The sequence below is a fragment of the Akebia trifoliata genome, chromosome 14, assembly GCF_017979445.1.
Source record: "Akebia trifoliata isolate Shusen 1 chromosome 14, ASM1797944v1, whole genome shotgun sequence".
NCBI classification, from domain to species: Eukaryota; Viridiplantae; Streptophyta; class Magnoliopsida; order Ranunculales; family Lardizabalaceae; genus Akebia; species Akebia trifoliata.
The window spans coordinates 11798269-11813904 of NC_141388.1; the positions used below are offsets into that span (position 1 = coordinate 11798269).

General features: G+C 35.9%; 1 protein-coding gene across 2 annotated transcripts; it reads left to right on the forward strand.

Moving 5' to 3' along the window:
* The first annotated feature begins 1542 nt into the window (after positions 1 to 1542).
* NFXL2 (NF-X1-type zinc finger protein NFXL2) lies at positions 1543 to 14680 on the forward strand. 2 transcript variants are annotated; one of them, XM_086422674.1, is made up of 13 exons: positions 1544 to 2762; positions 2867 to 2980; positions 3065 to 3120; positions 3310 to 3376; positions 4127 to 4219; positions 4711 to 4796; positions 4918 to 5080; positions 5219 to 5392; positions 5593 to 5783; positions 8304 to 8385; positions 10326 to 10532; positions 13960 to 14049; positions 14147 to 14680. In XM_086422674.1, the coding sequence occupies exons 1-13, from the start codon at positions 1620 to 1622 to the stop codon at positions 14303 to 14305; spliced, it is 2625 nt and encodes an 874-aa protein (XP_086278800.1). In that variant the 5' UTR covers positions 1544 to 1619; the 3' UTR covers positions 14306 to 14680. The 2 variants fall into 2 exon arrangements, with proteins under 2 accessions (XP_086278801.1, XP_086278800.1); XM_086422675.1 differs by lacking the exon at positions 3065 to 3120 and having other exon boundaries at positions 1543 to 2762; positions 2889 to 2980.
* Positions 14681 to 15636: the final 956 nt, after the last annotated feature.

The following is a 15636-nucleotide window of genomic DNA, read 5'->3' on the forward strand; positions in this document are numbered from 1 at the left end:
GACCACATACATTCATTATTATTCTTGCCAAAAACATGGGCAACTCACGGGCAAAAAAATATTCTGAAGTGGCCTAGAGTAAGGCCACTAACCCTTCAGTGCATCATGTGTCACTCAAATCCCCCGAGTACATACAATACCCCAAGATGGCTAATTCATCTCAAAAATTTGGACACCTCCCTATTACATTACACATGATTTGAGTGTTCTGTCTCTGTTTTCTCCCCAAAATGGGTCATCTTTGAACCAGATAAGATAACAGATGGTCACGACGATTATAGTAACAAAGTTTGTATTTGATAATTATTCGATGGGACTTCAATTCGATTAACATAGATAAATTCGTGAAAGCTTTTTGTCATAAAATTGGGAAACCTAAAATAATGTTTTTGGATATTTTACCAAATCTTTCGTCTTCAACCTCCATTTAAAAAAAATAATAATAAATAAATAAATTTTTTAAATTGCTATTGGCACCCCAACTTTTACTTATTTCACCCCAATTTCTAAAATTATTTCTCACACCCCAATTATAAATTAAAACACACCATCAGCCATCAACCATTATAAAGGTTTGGCTCAAATTGTTATCCCAACATTAGAAAACATCATAGCACTTGTACCAACAATTTCAATAGTTGGTTATAATTATGATTAGACTCATATAAAATCTTAAAATAAAAAAATATAAAAAAATTGAAACGTAGTTTCTATTGGCACCTCAACTTTTACTTATTCCCAATCATATATTTATTTTCTCGAGGTTTTCCCAAAATATGTACAACTTATGTCCAAATTTCAATTTCAACGCACTATTCATTTTAATTCTCAAAACATGTGTTTTCCACTTAATTCGTTGATAAATTACCAATGAGATCACTAGTAAGGCAAAATCGTTAGTATTTTATCAACGAATTCGTAGATTTTTTTTTATTTTTTGCTTGGTGGGTTTAGTGATTAATAATTAGCATTCGGTATAAGAAAGGGTTCAAACCTAAGACCTTGGGAACAACTAGATTACATAAGTGACGAATTCACCATAAAAACATGTTTTGGGAATTAAAATGAATAGTGAATCGAAAATTGGAATTTCGTCGTATTCAACTCACGAAATGGAGGTTCACCTTATTTCCTTTAATTTGAATTGGGGTGTAATAATAAAAATTTGAGGTGCCAATAGCAGATCTAGAAAAAGAAAAAAAAAAGTCTATGTAGTTCTTAAGATTTAAATAAAAAAAATAAAATTTTGAGGTTGAAAGGTAAAATTTTTATCATATTTTAAGATGAATCGATAAGATGATTAATTCATTGATTTGTTGAATTAATTGACTAGTCCCTCATTCGAAGAAGAATTTTATGATTTTTTTTTTTTTTTTTTTTTTTTTTGAAAAATTCGGATAATTTTGTGAATGTGACGATGATAATGATTATAAATGATGACAACCAAGAAGGAAACGGCATTGATGTCATTTTGATTGGTCTATAACAGAAGACGGGGGTCAAGGAGTATATCAAGTATCAACAATTGGTAATGTCGGCTTCATTACCGAACCCCAACTTTTGGTAAGACGTCGGTTAACCCCAACTCTCTCTCTCTCTGCTTCGCATTGGCTCCTATAATGGCGTCGACAAAGCAGTATCTCTCTCGTTCGTCAGATTCCGACGGAGATTCCGACAATAACACCTCCGTAGCAGACGAACTCCGGCACACAAATGTCGAACTCGAAGAATCAATCTTCAAATCCTATCTCCAGATCACAGGCCACTCATCTCCTGATCTCTCAAAGATCAAATCTTTCCTTACTTCCGCCAGATCTGGTGCCCTATCTTGCTTGATCTGTCTCGAGAGAATCCGACCGTCCGATCCCACCTGGTCCTGCATCAACGGCTGTTACGCCGTGTTCCACCTCATTTGCATCCAAAGCTGGGCTCGCCAAGCCTCTGATCTCGCAGCTGAACGCGCCACCGCTCGGCTCTCTCGCGAATTATTCCCCGTAGCCGCAGCTCAAGCCCTAGAAACCTCAAATTGGAATTGCCCCAAATGTAGAGTTGAGTATTCGAAAACCCTAATTCCCCGAATTTATCTTTGTTTTTGTGGAAAATTAGACAATCCTCCAAGCGATCCATGGGTACTTCCGCATTCATGCGGGGAGATCTGCGGTCGGCCGCTGAAATTCAATTGCGGTCACAATTGCTTGTTATTGTGCCACCCGGGTCCTTGCCCAGCCTGCCCGAAGCTCGTGAAAACCCGATGTTTCTGTCGAAAAATTGAAGATGTTCGGCGATGTGGATTCAAAGATTTCTCGTGTAACAGTGTCTGTTCAAAATTGTTGGATTGCGGGGTTCATCGATGCTTAGAAACTTGTCATGAGGGTTCTTGTCCACCTTGTCGAGCGAAAGGGGTTTATCGATGCCAATGTGGGAAAATTGAAGACGAAAGGCAGTGTTTTGAAAGAGATTTTCGATGTGAGAATCCGTGTGAGAAGTTACTTGGGTGTGGAAAGCATGTTTGTGAGAGAGGGTGTCATTTGGGAAAATGTGGAGGGTGCCCGCTTCAAGGGAAGCGGTCGTGTCCTTGTGGAAAGAGAATATATGAAGGTATGTCTTGTGATGTTGTGGCCCCAACTTGCGGATCAACTTGTGATAAAATTTTGAGCTGTGGTCTTCATAGATGCCCAGAGCGGTGCCATCGCGGTCCTTGCATCGAGACTTGTAGAACTGTTTTGGTAAAATCATGCCGGTGTGGAAGTTTGAAGAAAGAGGTAGCCATTTTGGTAACTCTGTCTTATTTGTGTTTGATGGATCGTGGATCATATTGAGTTGTTTTTATCTTAAAAATGCAAAATTTAGACTAAATTTAGAATAGGTTCCTTGCTGTCAAGCTTTAGCATGTGAAAGGAAGTGTCAGCGAGTACGAGATTGTGGACGACATGCTTGTAGACGTCGTTGCTGCGATGGGGACTGCCCACCTTGCTCAGAGGTATCATATGTCATCGTTTCTCACTTTCTACTTTGTTTTGGTAGCATATGCATGGCAATTGTATTTAATGTTTCAAAACTTCAGATTTGTGGGAAGAAGCTTCGGTGTAATAACCATAAATGCCCTTCTCCATGCCATAGGTATATTATCATCCTATTAATGATTTTTGTATTTTAATAGGAGAAAATTTTTGGTTAGTTCAAGCTATCTTGGTTTACATAAGGGAAGGGAATATTATGCAAATCAATAGCCTTAATCTTATCCATTTCTTTGCTTTTTATGTATTATTATGAAATTTTATTATAACTTTGTCAGTATTTTCTTTGTAGAGGTGCTTGTGCTCCTTGTCCGCTGATGGTTACTATTTCATGCTTTTGTGGAGAAACACACTTTGAGGTGAGAGTTTGGTATTGCATACTGTATTCAACTTATTGTCAGTGGGATATAATTTTCCTTGTTGCAGACTTGTGTGAAATCAATTTTTTTTCCATACACTCTAATTGAGTAGATCTATTATGCTTGAAATGAAAAAGGATCTTGTTGAGTAGGATAAACTTGACTATTATGCCCTTGCATTGTTTTTCTCTACTGAGTTCCATTTGACAACATACATGAAATTATGGCAACTACCGCAGTGACATCATGCACCTTGCGTTTTAGGACCCGGAAGTGCCTCATATTTTTCTTGCTCAATATTGCCTGAAACTTAATTTTGTTTGAAGTTGAACAGAATCAATAAATAACCTTCTGTGAATTACGTTACTTGGAGTTTTATATGGCCAACCATTGGCTAAATCCTTGGAGTGGTGCAACTTAAGAAGTCTTTTTCTCATTGAGAACTGTTCAAGCAACATACTGGGTCTTGATCTGAGATCCTCTGTTATAATGGTGAATTTTTGTGTGTGTGTGTGTGTGTGTGTGTGTGTGTTTCTTAATTATTCATTGCATCAGCTTTTATGTTGTTTCTTGGGCTCATTGATGACATTAATACTGAGCTGTTGTTGCATTTCCTCTACTACCAAGAGTACTTAGTTTCATCTTGTCGTGGTAGTATTTTTTTTTATAGACATTATCTGTAAAGTTTGTGTCATTACTATGTTTCTATTCAATCCGCTCTGTATGATCTTTTCATCTATTTCATGATAGGTTCCTTGTGGGACTGAAGCAGATCAAAAGCCTCCTAGATGTCCCAAGCCATGCTCTATTACTCCTTTATGCAGGCATGGATCAAATCGCAAGGTACTGGTCTTGGTTGTTTGCTCCTTCTTGGTCTCCTATAAAGCTTGGTTTTAACTTACCGAATGAGTTCTAGGGAAGTTTTTTCGGATTCCTAAAATAAACTTGGAAAGTGCTTGGAATTATGGTAGGTATCGTTGCCTATATTTGGAAGCGTATGAGAAAAACAGAGTGCTTTCTCCATTCTTGCTCCTTCAATGATGTCATCAATTAATGAGATTCTTCATCTCGACCATGGTGGGTCACATAATTATTGAAGTTCATGCCTCTGACTATGGTTTTAAATCATTGTTCTTTATGATTGATGATAATAGTATTTGCTGGCATTTTGTTCCTCCAAAATTCAATCATCCTATAACTTTATGAAAAAAATTATCATATAGCTCCTGCGGAGGTTAGAAAAGTTATTGATATTAATTACATAATCTATAGCATGTAGTATTAGAAAGATACACCACCTTAAGCAATAATGTTCATCTTGTATCTTGCTACAGCCACACAAGTGCCACTATGGAGCTTGCCCCCCTTGCCGGCTAGTTTGTGAGGAAGGATTTCAATGTGGGCACAAGTGTAAATTAAGGTTTGTTGGTCATTTCAAGATATCCAGTTCATGAATGCTGTTTAACATTCTTTGACTGTTATTTTATCTTTACATACGGTGCCCTTGCTCTTTAATTTAGAACATTGTCTTTCATCTTCAGGTGCCATGATCCTAAACCTGCTCCTAACCCAGAGTTCACCTTGAAATCTAAGAAAAAGAAATCAAATCGACAGCCCGAATGCACCCCTGGAACGCCATGCCCTCCCTGCCCAGAACTTGTTTGGAGACCATGCCTTGGCCAACACATTGGAGCAGAGCAGATGGTAGGTTGTAAATCTTCTTGCAAGAAATAATTTTTTTAAGTAAAATAACTCCCATCTTATTAAATACTTGATTATTTATTGCCTCTTAGACCTTTTATGTCATTTTCCCCTTAAAGTGTCTTTGATGCTTGCTTTCAGATGGTCTGCTCTAAAATAGTAGCATTTTCATGTCAAAACTTGTGTGGAAACCTTCTTCGTTGTGGCAATCATTATTGTACAAAACCTTGCCATGCTTTGAAGAGCCAGACCTCAGCATTGGGTCTGCAAGTAAGAAGCGAATCTTGTGAAGAGTGTGATCTCCCCTGCCAAAAGGTTTAACTATGTTTCATTTTTGTTCCACTATTACTTTCTTTATTTATGTTTCTTTCGATTTTTTCATCTCATACATCAATGAGAAACTACGTAACAGGATTTCTTACCATTTTATTTCTTGTTTCATGATAAAACTTGCTTGGCGGCTAGATAAAGTTCTTCAACTTATAAGTTTCCTTTGTAACTCAATCTTCTTTCAGGATAGGAAGCTTGCATGCCCACATCCTTGCCCTCTACCATGTCATATTGGCGATTGTCCCCCTTGCAAAGTTCTTATCAAACGTTCATGTCATTGTGGTTCCATGGTGCATGTTTTTGAGTGCACGTACTACAACAGTTTACCTGAAAAAGAGAAATTGAGTATTCGTTCATGTGGCGGGCCTTGCCACAGGTATATTACATAATTTACTCTCTTTTTCATTGCAATCCTTTTATTTGTTTCTATTTTACATGATAAACTTGTTGCTCAAAAAGAAAATTTATCGATAAGAGAAATCTATTAAGAGATTGGGACAAGAGTTCCAATCAATGAATACAAACTTAATCTGGTGATAGAGGGATTCATCAAAAGGTAATAGCCAACAAGAAAAAATACAACAACTAATTACTGACCAAAGCTCCAATCCAAAGATAAAATTGTTAAACAGACAGCCCCTAAGCACCTTCAAGATTGATGCCTATGAATACAGTAAGGCTTTGATCTTTAACACCAAATCTTCATTCCTCTATTCCTTGTTTTCCATGACAGCGTTTTTCCTAAACAGGATTTTATGAAGCCAAAAATTGATTTCATGTTCATGCTCCACACCCTATATTTCATGGTGAGGCAAGTATGGTGCCATTGTACTTTGCTTAAAATCTGTTGAATTTCCATTTTGTGGTTTTATTCAATGCTAGCGAGGGAGCCTCAAAGGCACCCGGATGATTCCAAGGTAAATCAATATCATTTTTTCTTTAATCTTCTTCTCCGCTTCTATCTTCTGCGTCAATCCATCTTTTCTACATTTTTTTTGTTTGTTTGTGAGAAATCAAGAACCCATCAAGAAACCACTAAGAAACCCATCAAATCATTCCTAAACCACAAAAACCTATACCATTAATCTCTTCTCCAGATCTACCTTATACTCTTTTGCCTAACCCTATTTCATAACCAAAGCTTAATTACAACACCCTATTGCAAAATATCGTAATAACAAAACTTTGTATTTTAAATAACCAAATGGCTTTTGTTGAAATCTTTCACTATGGACAGTAAGACCTTTTGAGCCTAAAACATTTTGTTGCAATCCAATTCCCTCAACCTTTAATCCTTTTCTTTATCCTATAAACCTAAATCCCTAACCTTAATTGCAAAACGCCGTTATTAGACCCCACAACCCAAACCCTTTTGGGTTTACCCTAAACCTTTACAAGTAACTCTATCATAGTAACTCACTCCCAAACCAGATTCCATCCCTATATTTTATCTTCTTCCCTCTTGTCCTGCATCAGATTATTTTTGAGTTAGCCTCTATTCCTCTCCTCCCCTCTCCTTATTTCTTTCCTTCGTCTCCTACACCTTTCAAACTTCATCCCCTCATCCAACTCCATTGACTTTGTTTAGACAATAGTCATAACCACCTCATCCAACTCCATAGTCTACGTGTACACCAGTTTTCTCATAGGCTAGTGCATCATCACACAATAGTTATTTGTATTTGGTTGCATATGCCTATTTTAGAAGCATTAGATTCCTGCATTCAATTGATAATTTTCCCTACTATCATTTGATACATTTAGAGAATTGCTCTATGGCTAAGATGCCAAATATTAGCCTAGCTAGCAAAGATTACTTCTAAATGAACACATTACCATATTGGCCCCTAATCCATGTGAACAATATCCTAGATTTCATGTTAAATAACATGTATGTGTGTATCTGAAACATGTAATGGATCATAAACATAGATTGGTTAGTTTAAATTTTCTTTTCCCCTTACCAAAAAAAAAAAATTCTTTTCCCCCCTATATTGAGCTCCTTCCCTGTGGAAACTAACCATTCATCCTGTTTGTTAATGTCGATACATGTTAGTTTGAGTATTTTTGGACATTTTGGTAGTTTAGTTTGAATACTCTTGGACATTTTGATAGCTTTATTTGCTGAAGTCAAATCTGTGAACATTAAAATGATTTCCTTGCTATATTTTGCTTTTAGGGTATGTTTGATTGCATGGAAAGTGATTTTCCATGGAATTTGAAATCCATGAAAAAATAATGGTGGAAAATAGGTAGGGTTGGAAAATCAAATTCCATTGTTTGATTTTACTTGGATAAAATCATGGGAAAATTATCTAAGATAAATGAAGAGGAAGAAGAAGGAGAGGAGGAGGATGACAGGAGAGGGAGAGGCTTGGGAAATGATAAGAGGGAGGGGGGAGGACGTGGTGGTGGTGGCGACGAAGGTAAGTGATGAAGAAGAGGAGAGAACGTGGTGGTGGTGAGAGAAAGAGAAGAAGAAGACGACGAAAAGAGAGAGAGAAGGTGGCCGGAGATGGTGATGACAGCTACAGCAAGGTTAGTGTGATGGTGGCTATGGTGATGGTGGTGGTGGTAGGGAAGAAGAAGATATGAGTGGGGAAGAAGAAGATGCTATTTTGGAAATGGAAAATATGGGTGGGAAAGTGAAATCCATGTTTTGGTGGACATTTTTGATTGGGGTGGAAAATCAATTTCCATGGAAAAATGCAATCAAACACATGAAAAATGTCATTTTCCATGGAAATTGATTTTCCACCCTATTTTCCATGTGCAATCAAACGTACCCTTAGTGGATTTCTATTATTCTTGAAAATCCCAAAAAGAGTTTTGTTCATCTTTCATTATTATTTGTTTCTAACAAAACTTTAATGTTGTTATTGTGTTGGATATGCAGAAAGTTGCCAAACTGCTCACATTTATGCCCTGAGATGTGCCATCCTGATCAATGCCCATCACCTGACAAGTGCTGTAAAAAGGTAATACTACTATATTATGTATCATCTTACCTGTTTCTATTTGTACAAACCCGTTTGTCCAACACCAAAGCCGTGGGTTCAAGTGTAGCTTACCCATTAAAAGAAATGTATTTATGGATGGATGAATAAGTATTTATTTAGGGCCTTTCTGATAGCTTAGTAAATTGTTCCTTAGAAATTTCCACTGGTTTGGAATTTTCAAAACAGTAGACTAAGTGTGTGTACGATTGTTGAAAAAGTATTTTCTTGAGAAAATTGATTTCCCAAGACAATCATGCCTGTGTGTTTATACATGGGAAAATATCAGAATTTCCCAGTTTCGCTATATGATTGCAATAGGAGAAGTATGTGGAAATATACAAGGTTAGACTTCATTTAAAAAATGGCAATATTTACTTTTAGATTTAACTTCTTATAAGACTGCCTCTTTAAAGTACATTGATAACTCAATAATGTGGGTCCCATGGGATGTGGGGTTCATATTTTTTCAAATCGATCAATAAATGAATAAATAAGAACTCCACGTAAAATTGGTAGGATTTGATCTACTCAAGGGCATATAGGTAGGGTGCTTGTGTACTAACAACACAATCATTTTCAAAATAATCTTAGCAATCTACAAAGTAACTTCATATGATTCCACCATGTGGGTCCCTCACTACTTGGTGTCCACATTTTTTTCCAATGAAAAACTCCCCTATAAGCTCACAAATTTCCTTGTGCAAGTGTTAAAGATGTTCTGAGGGGCGTTGGCTGGCAAATGTTTCCTAGCCGAGAAAGGGTTTTCATGTGAAATTGGGCAATCAGATGCGTGGCAAATCTCATTTTCATCTGAAAACTATTTTCCCATGAATTTTTTTGAGTCATACAAACCCCAAGCTTCCGTACAGGGACTAAAAAAGACAATTTCCTATTCAACATTATTTATATAAGATTTTGCTAAGATTTCTTTCAGAATTCCAAAATGAGGATGTTATGCTTGCCGTATAATACTTGGGAATAAAAGAAAAGGAGAAGAAATTAGATTTGCTCCTAAATCTATTTCATTCTTACAAGCACTTCCCCTGAATCTAATTCATTCTTATGGTCACCTCCAACACCGAAAATTTACATGAATTGTATTTAACCGTTGGGCATCAGTGAGCTCCATCTTCATCTAGAAATTATCTTTCTTAAAGGCTATTTGAATACACTTCAAAAAGCAATTTTGTACTTTTGAAAGTTAAAAAGTAAGTTTGGATTCATTTTAGAAAACTACTTTAAAAAGTAAAAATCCTTACTTTTTAAAAAGCAAAAAGAAAATACTATCTACTTTTTAAAAGTTACTTTCCTCCTAGCTCGTTCCTACTTTCTATCCAAATGGGGCCTTAACCTTATTGCTTACCTGACTGTTATCTAAACAAGGCAAACCAAGGGATAATTAGTTGACCTTGCAATCATGTGATTTTCCTTAATCCTTAAGGTAGTTCAAATTATATTAAATTTGCCCAAGGAAGACGTATGTTGGTTGGTATTACCATTTCAAAGTTTCATCTACGCATTTGATACATTTTTCTTCATACATTCAAGCAATGCATAGGTTGCTTTAATACATACACATTTATCAACATAAATGAAAAAAAGCGCACTCCCACAAAAATGAAGAAAAAGAAAGAAAGGGAAGCACTTCTTTCACTTTGTTTGAGCATTTAGAAGAATGAGAAACTTTGGACTTTCCATTTAGATTCATGTAATATGGAATGTCAATATTCATCAAGGCAGATGCTTGAAAAGAGTCCATGTGGGCATTTTCTTTATGTTGGTTAAGAGTAAACATCATGAACTCTTAAATGATACCATATATTTTTGTTTGCCTGGACATTTTAACAACTATAACAACAATGCTACTTTTTTATTTATCTAATTTTTATTGTATTCCCTTGTCGACTCCCTCTTGTAAGGTTAATGTTCGTTGTGGATGTCAAAACCTCAAAAAGGAGTGGCTATGTCAAGATGTTCAGGCAGCATATCGCAATACCAGTCGTGATCCCAAGGAAATCTCAAAAAATCAATATGGAGTTGGCCTACTTCCTTGCAATTCACAATGCGCTAGTAAACTAAAGGTTATAGATTCAGAATTACAGTTGCGTAAAGCTAAAGTTTTAGAGGTAAATTCCTTTCCCTCAAGAAGCATTTTACTGTTAATTTATTAAGTTCTTTTAATTCATTTTTCTCTGCTTTAATTCTTTACTTTTATATTTGAACTTTGAAAGGGACACATCCTCGCAACATGGCCGTGTGTTTTTTAAACAGATGATTCATATGGTCTATGGATTGCAACTTGTCATTATCTAGGTCCATATGGAGGCCAATTACTAATTGAGTAAACAGTGTCCTCAACAAAACTAGCCCACATGCAGCATATGCTTTTTCTCTATAACTGTGTGAAATCAAGCAACCATAAATGGGAATTTGTTCTCCTAGGTAATCAAATTACCCCCAACAATGTATAACGTTGTAATCCAAACCAACCTTGCAATTATATGTACTAAATCAAGCAAACATAAATTGGAACTTGTTCTCCTAGGTAATCTAATTACCTCCAACAATGTACGATGTCTTAATCCCAACCAATTTTTTCATAGATCTAGAAATCATATCCCATTTCGGGGTCTTCTAGGTAGTTAAGTCTTCTCCAACAACTTAAACTGTGGTTAGTCAGGACCAACTGCCCGACACAAATGAAACATACATACACTTTATGATACAGAATTTAGGAAGAAAATTAGCTGCTCATTTTGTCTCTCTACTCTCGCCATTCATGAAAATCCTCCCCAAAGCTGAAATTTTTTCTAAGGTGAGCTATTACTCTCATTGAATTGGGGAGAAATTTCCAAGGTCATATGTAATGACATTGATGCAATCAGCGTCTGCATAGGCTGAATCCACTTCTGATGGTTTTAGGTTATTTGTATTTTTTGGTGTAAGATGTAGCTTTTAAAGGGGTTTTCTTTGAGCAATTTGTATTTAAGTGGCTCCTTGTGTTCTTTGTAAGTTTTTCTTTTCGTTCCCTTTGTATTTGAGGTTGGTCATCTCAACTTCCATCTTTAATAATATATTTCTTTTACCAATCAAAAAAAAAACTACAGCCACCAATATCGTTTTCAAAATGGCTTGTAACTCAATAAGCATGATGAGTGGAGGAACTCCAAAGGCAACTACTTGATTCTATTGATATTCAAAGGTGAAACCCTTTTTATTTATTTTTTTATTATATATATATATATATATATATATTGGGGGGGGGGGGCACCATTTTGGAATAGGATGCTTAAAGGTGTCTCAGATGCTCCACGAATGGAAAGATGCTAATTGATGAAGTATTGAATTTCTCTCATGATATTAGAAAACTTTCTCATATGTTCTTGGGTGTTAGGGATGGTTTTCTGTAAAAAAAATTTGTTGTGCTACGTCAGTAAATGGGAAGACGGAGAGCAACCTTAACATTGTTGAATACATTTGAAATCCCAACGCTGAAAAGGCCCAAGCAATTTCAATATCCCAAATGTTTCTTCTTTCGTATCTAGAAATTTTAAGAATGTCTTCCCAGATCATCAGTGAAGCAACAATCTAAGAAAAGATAAGCATGAGATTCTAGATGGTGATCGTGGAAGGAGCAGGATGCTTCATTTATTATCTAGTGATGGAGCAAGATAGCTTTTCTTTGGAGGCAGCAATGAAGAGCTCTTGAGGCTACGTTGCTATGCTTCAGGATGCAATTTGAGTACCGAACAAATATATGCCGTTCCCAAGGAGGGTATGCCCTTGTATGATTCCAGGCCGATCACTAAACTAAAAACTCCATTTGATGTGGAATGGTTTCAGTGTGTTAAAGGTCATTCCAAGTATCCTTTTGGTTAGGTGAGGATGAAGGAGTGGGGCACTATGCTCCATTGCAATAATTTCAAAATTCTACATCAATAGGGAATCCACCATCGTGTCTCAGCCAAATAAGAGAGAGAATCCACGGACACGTCCTTGCATGCCATCAATCTGGCCATATGAATCAGAGATCCATTGCCAATGAGACGCAAAATAAGTGGTCTGATTTTATTGCTCGTCTTGATAATATGGAGCCATGCCCATAAATACTCAGCTGGCATTCAGCATTCTTGCCTCCCACTGGGAACTCTTGTGGATATATCTAGTCTTGACCCAAGAAATCCATATATGATTGAATCCATTCTGCATCTTTGAGAACTGAGATTCTAAAGATGTTCATTATGGTCACAGTATATCCCTCTTGTAGGAGAGTACTCAAGATGTCATAATATCCTAGTAAACAATGTTTTTCTTTTAACTTGGTTAGTAATAGAATGAATAATGTCAAAAGGCGCCATGAATGGGGCATAAAGTTACTATTATATTTCTGCTTAATCCATTACAGACCTTGTGATAGTCAGATATGACTATAACAGTAATCAGTTACTCTTTACATAGGGTTGGAGGCTGAGCAATGAAGTAAGAAAATTGTGAGAACCAGAAGGGCAAAATGTGTTGATTAAGAGGAACTACAGGGTGGTTACAATCCCAAACTATCTTCAACGTCAGATTTGCAATCTTATCATTTTGGCACTTTCCTTCTCTAAGAACTTGTATCATAAAAAATAAAAATAAAACCAATATTGAAGTCGGAGACAATAGACACCAAATCGTTGCAAAAGGAATTCCTTCAGCCAATTATTGTCTTCTTTGCAAGTCTGATGGGGAATTGGTCAATCATTTGCTTATCCATTGTCCTTTTTCCAGTTAGATTTGAGCCTTTTTTCTGTTGTTATTCAGAGTCTCCTGTTGCTTTCCACACTCCATCCTTGTGCTCTTTCAAATCTGGCATCTTAATGGATTCACTTTCAAGAAAAGGATCCTAGGGTCCTTAACCACATTTGCCATTTGCCATTTGTTGAGGAATTTGGCTAGAGAGGAATAGGATGATCTTCATAGAGGAGGAGAATTCCATGGAAAAGTTCTTTCAATCATTGGGCTCCTAATCTTGTGGAGCAAAATTTTTAAGTAATTTAGGGGGGTCTTCTTTGAGGAATTGTGTAAGTGGGATCTCATTTGTTCAGACTTCAGACAATTTTGTTTGGAATGTAGCTTTGTTTCTTTATACCTTTCTGTTTGGATGGTTAGGTGGACTCCTTGGCCACCTTCTTTCCTTAAAAAAATGTAGACTAATCAAGGCTCTATTTTGTTCACATCATGTAAAAAATATTAATGCTTTAAGTCACAACTATTTTAAGTGTCATTTCACATAAAAATAATTTTTCAGAAAACTAATTGCCTTGAAGCAAACAAAACCTAGGAGGAATAACAGGCTACATAATGTCTCATTACTAAATCATCTTTCATGGTTTGTGAGACTTTTACCTTAGATTTCCTCTCTTGCAATTTTCATATATTCAGGGTTACAAATCTTATATACTGGTTCGTGTACCTATTTTCGTTCGCAAGTGCACTTGCATGCATGTGTAGATTTTTGTGTTAGTGGAGCTCAATCAGGTTGAAGTCTAATAATTATTCAATTCTCTTGTGTAGTGCAAAGAGACAGATGAGGGAAAACCCATGCTAAAGCGTAAAAAAAGACGAGAGCGGGCTCAAGAAGTTAGGCAGATTTCAAGGGTGCAGGTCCATATTAGTATTTTGACCATAATGTGTAGCATTCATATCTATCTATTTCTTCTGCTGCTTCATAATATTGACGTGATCATTTGTATTTGAACAGATCATATGTGCAACCCTGAGACGATCTCTCTTTTTTATTTCCATAATCGTTGCTCTAATTGCAACCATGTACTATGGTTACAAGGGCCTACTCTGGCTGTCAGATTGGATGAATGAGGTCGAGGAAAGAAGACAAAGAAGAAGATTTCCAGGAATCTGATAGTTCTCAACCATGATGTCTGCCTCCGAATAATATGAGTTGCATGAGGTTAGTATAATAAATCCCCCCTTAAGCTTATACATGTTGAATTTGTCAACTCACCAGTGTCTGACAAAAAGCATGAAGAATATGGTCAAAATTATTGATTGTGTGATTCTTGTTTATATTATAGTGCTTGTAGAGTAACAAACTAATATATTTTTTAGATTCAAACAATTTTTTTTTTTTTTCCTTTTTTTTTCTGCTATGTGGGGGGGTCTAAAATAGGAGACTTGTAATTCATTTTGAATAACTTGGGAAGCATTAAGACATACAGGCATAAGTAACCAATTGAGTAATTAATTTACTGCTCCAAATGAGGTTTATTTTCATTAATTTATTCTGTAGAGTGCATAACATTGTCACTGCAAGTAATGGTGTTGCATATTTTACTGATTAATTGAATTTTCTAAATAATAAGAGTTTTTTTTTTTTATAAAAGTAATTAAAAAATATTTTAAAAGTAATGGAGTTCTTACCTTCATGGATAATGTATCTGGCATGCCTCCCTCCATTAAAAAAAAAATTGGTGAAATAGGAATCATGATGTCAACTGTAGTAGTCGGATAAGGTGTAGACAATAATGAAAATGTGCCATTATCCAAGATCATGAGTGATTCTAAAATTTTGACCATTTATATAAAATAAAAAATTGAATAATGAAGTTGTGATTCTAAATTTTTTTTTTTTTTTTTTTTTTTTTTTGAAGGTTACGTTGTAACTTTTGATTGGAGTGTCTGTTTTGCAAATATGATTATTATGCATTTTGGGTATTTTAAGTACTCCGTCCACATCGAAAGTCATTTGGACCGGATTTTGGATCTGATCCGATCCATTTGCAACCCTAATATTTAGATGTTGATTTATCTTGTCTTTTTCCATTAACAGTCCTACTTTTAGTTTTAGATGTTGATGTGGCATTTATTTAAAATTAAAATTAAAAAAAAAATGTGTTTTATCAAAATCTTTCTCTTTCCCGCGGTTTGTTTGAACTTTGAATACTTTACGTGGAGTGACGTAAAGAAAGTATAAAATATAAAATAAAAAGAGACTACGCGAAGCTTCGCATGGTCAAATTCTTCAACTACGTGGTGGACTTGGTCATGAGTCATGACATGACACCTGAATCTGAATATCCCAAAGGTGTATAATTACAATTCCACCCTTTTTGATGGCAAGTCTGAACTTTTAATCGAGTGGTGTAAAGTCTTTGCAATTTAGAAGAAGGGGGAATTATTACTTAAAAGGACCCTCGCAGAAGGGCATCTTTTTAAATAATCCCTAAATTTTCA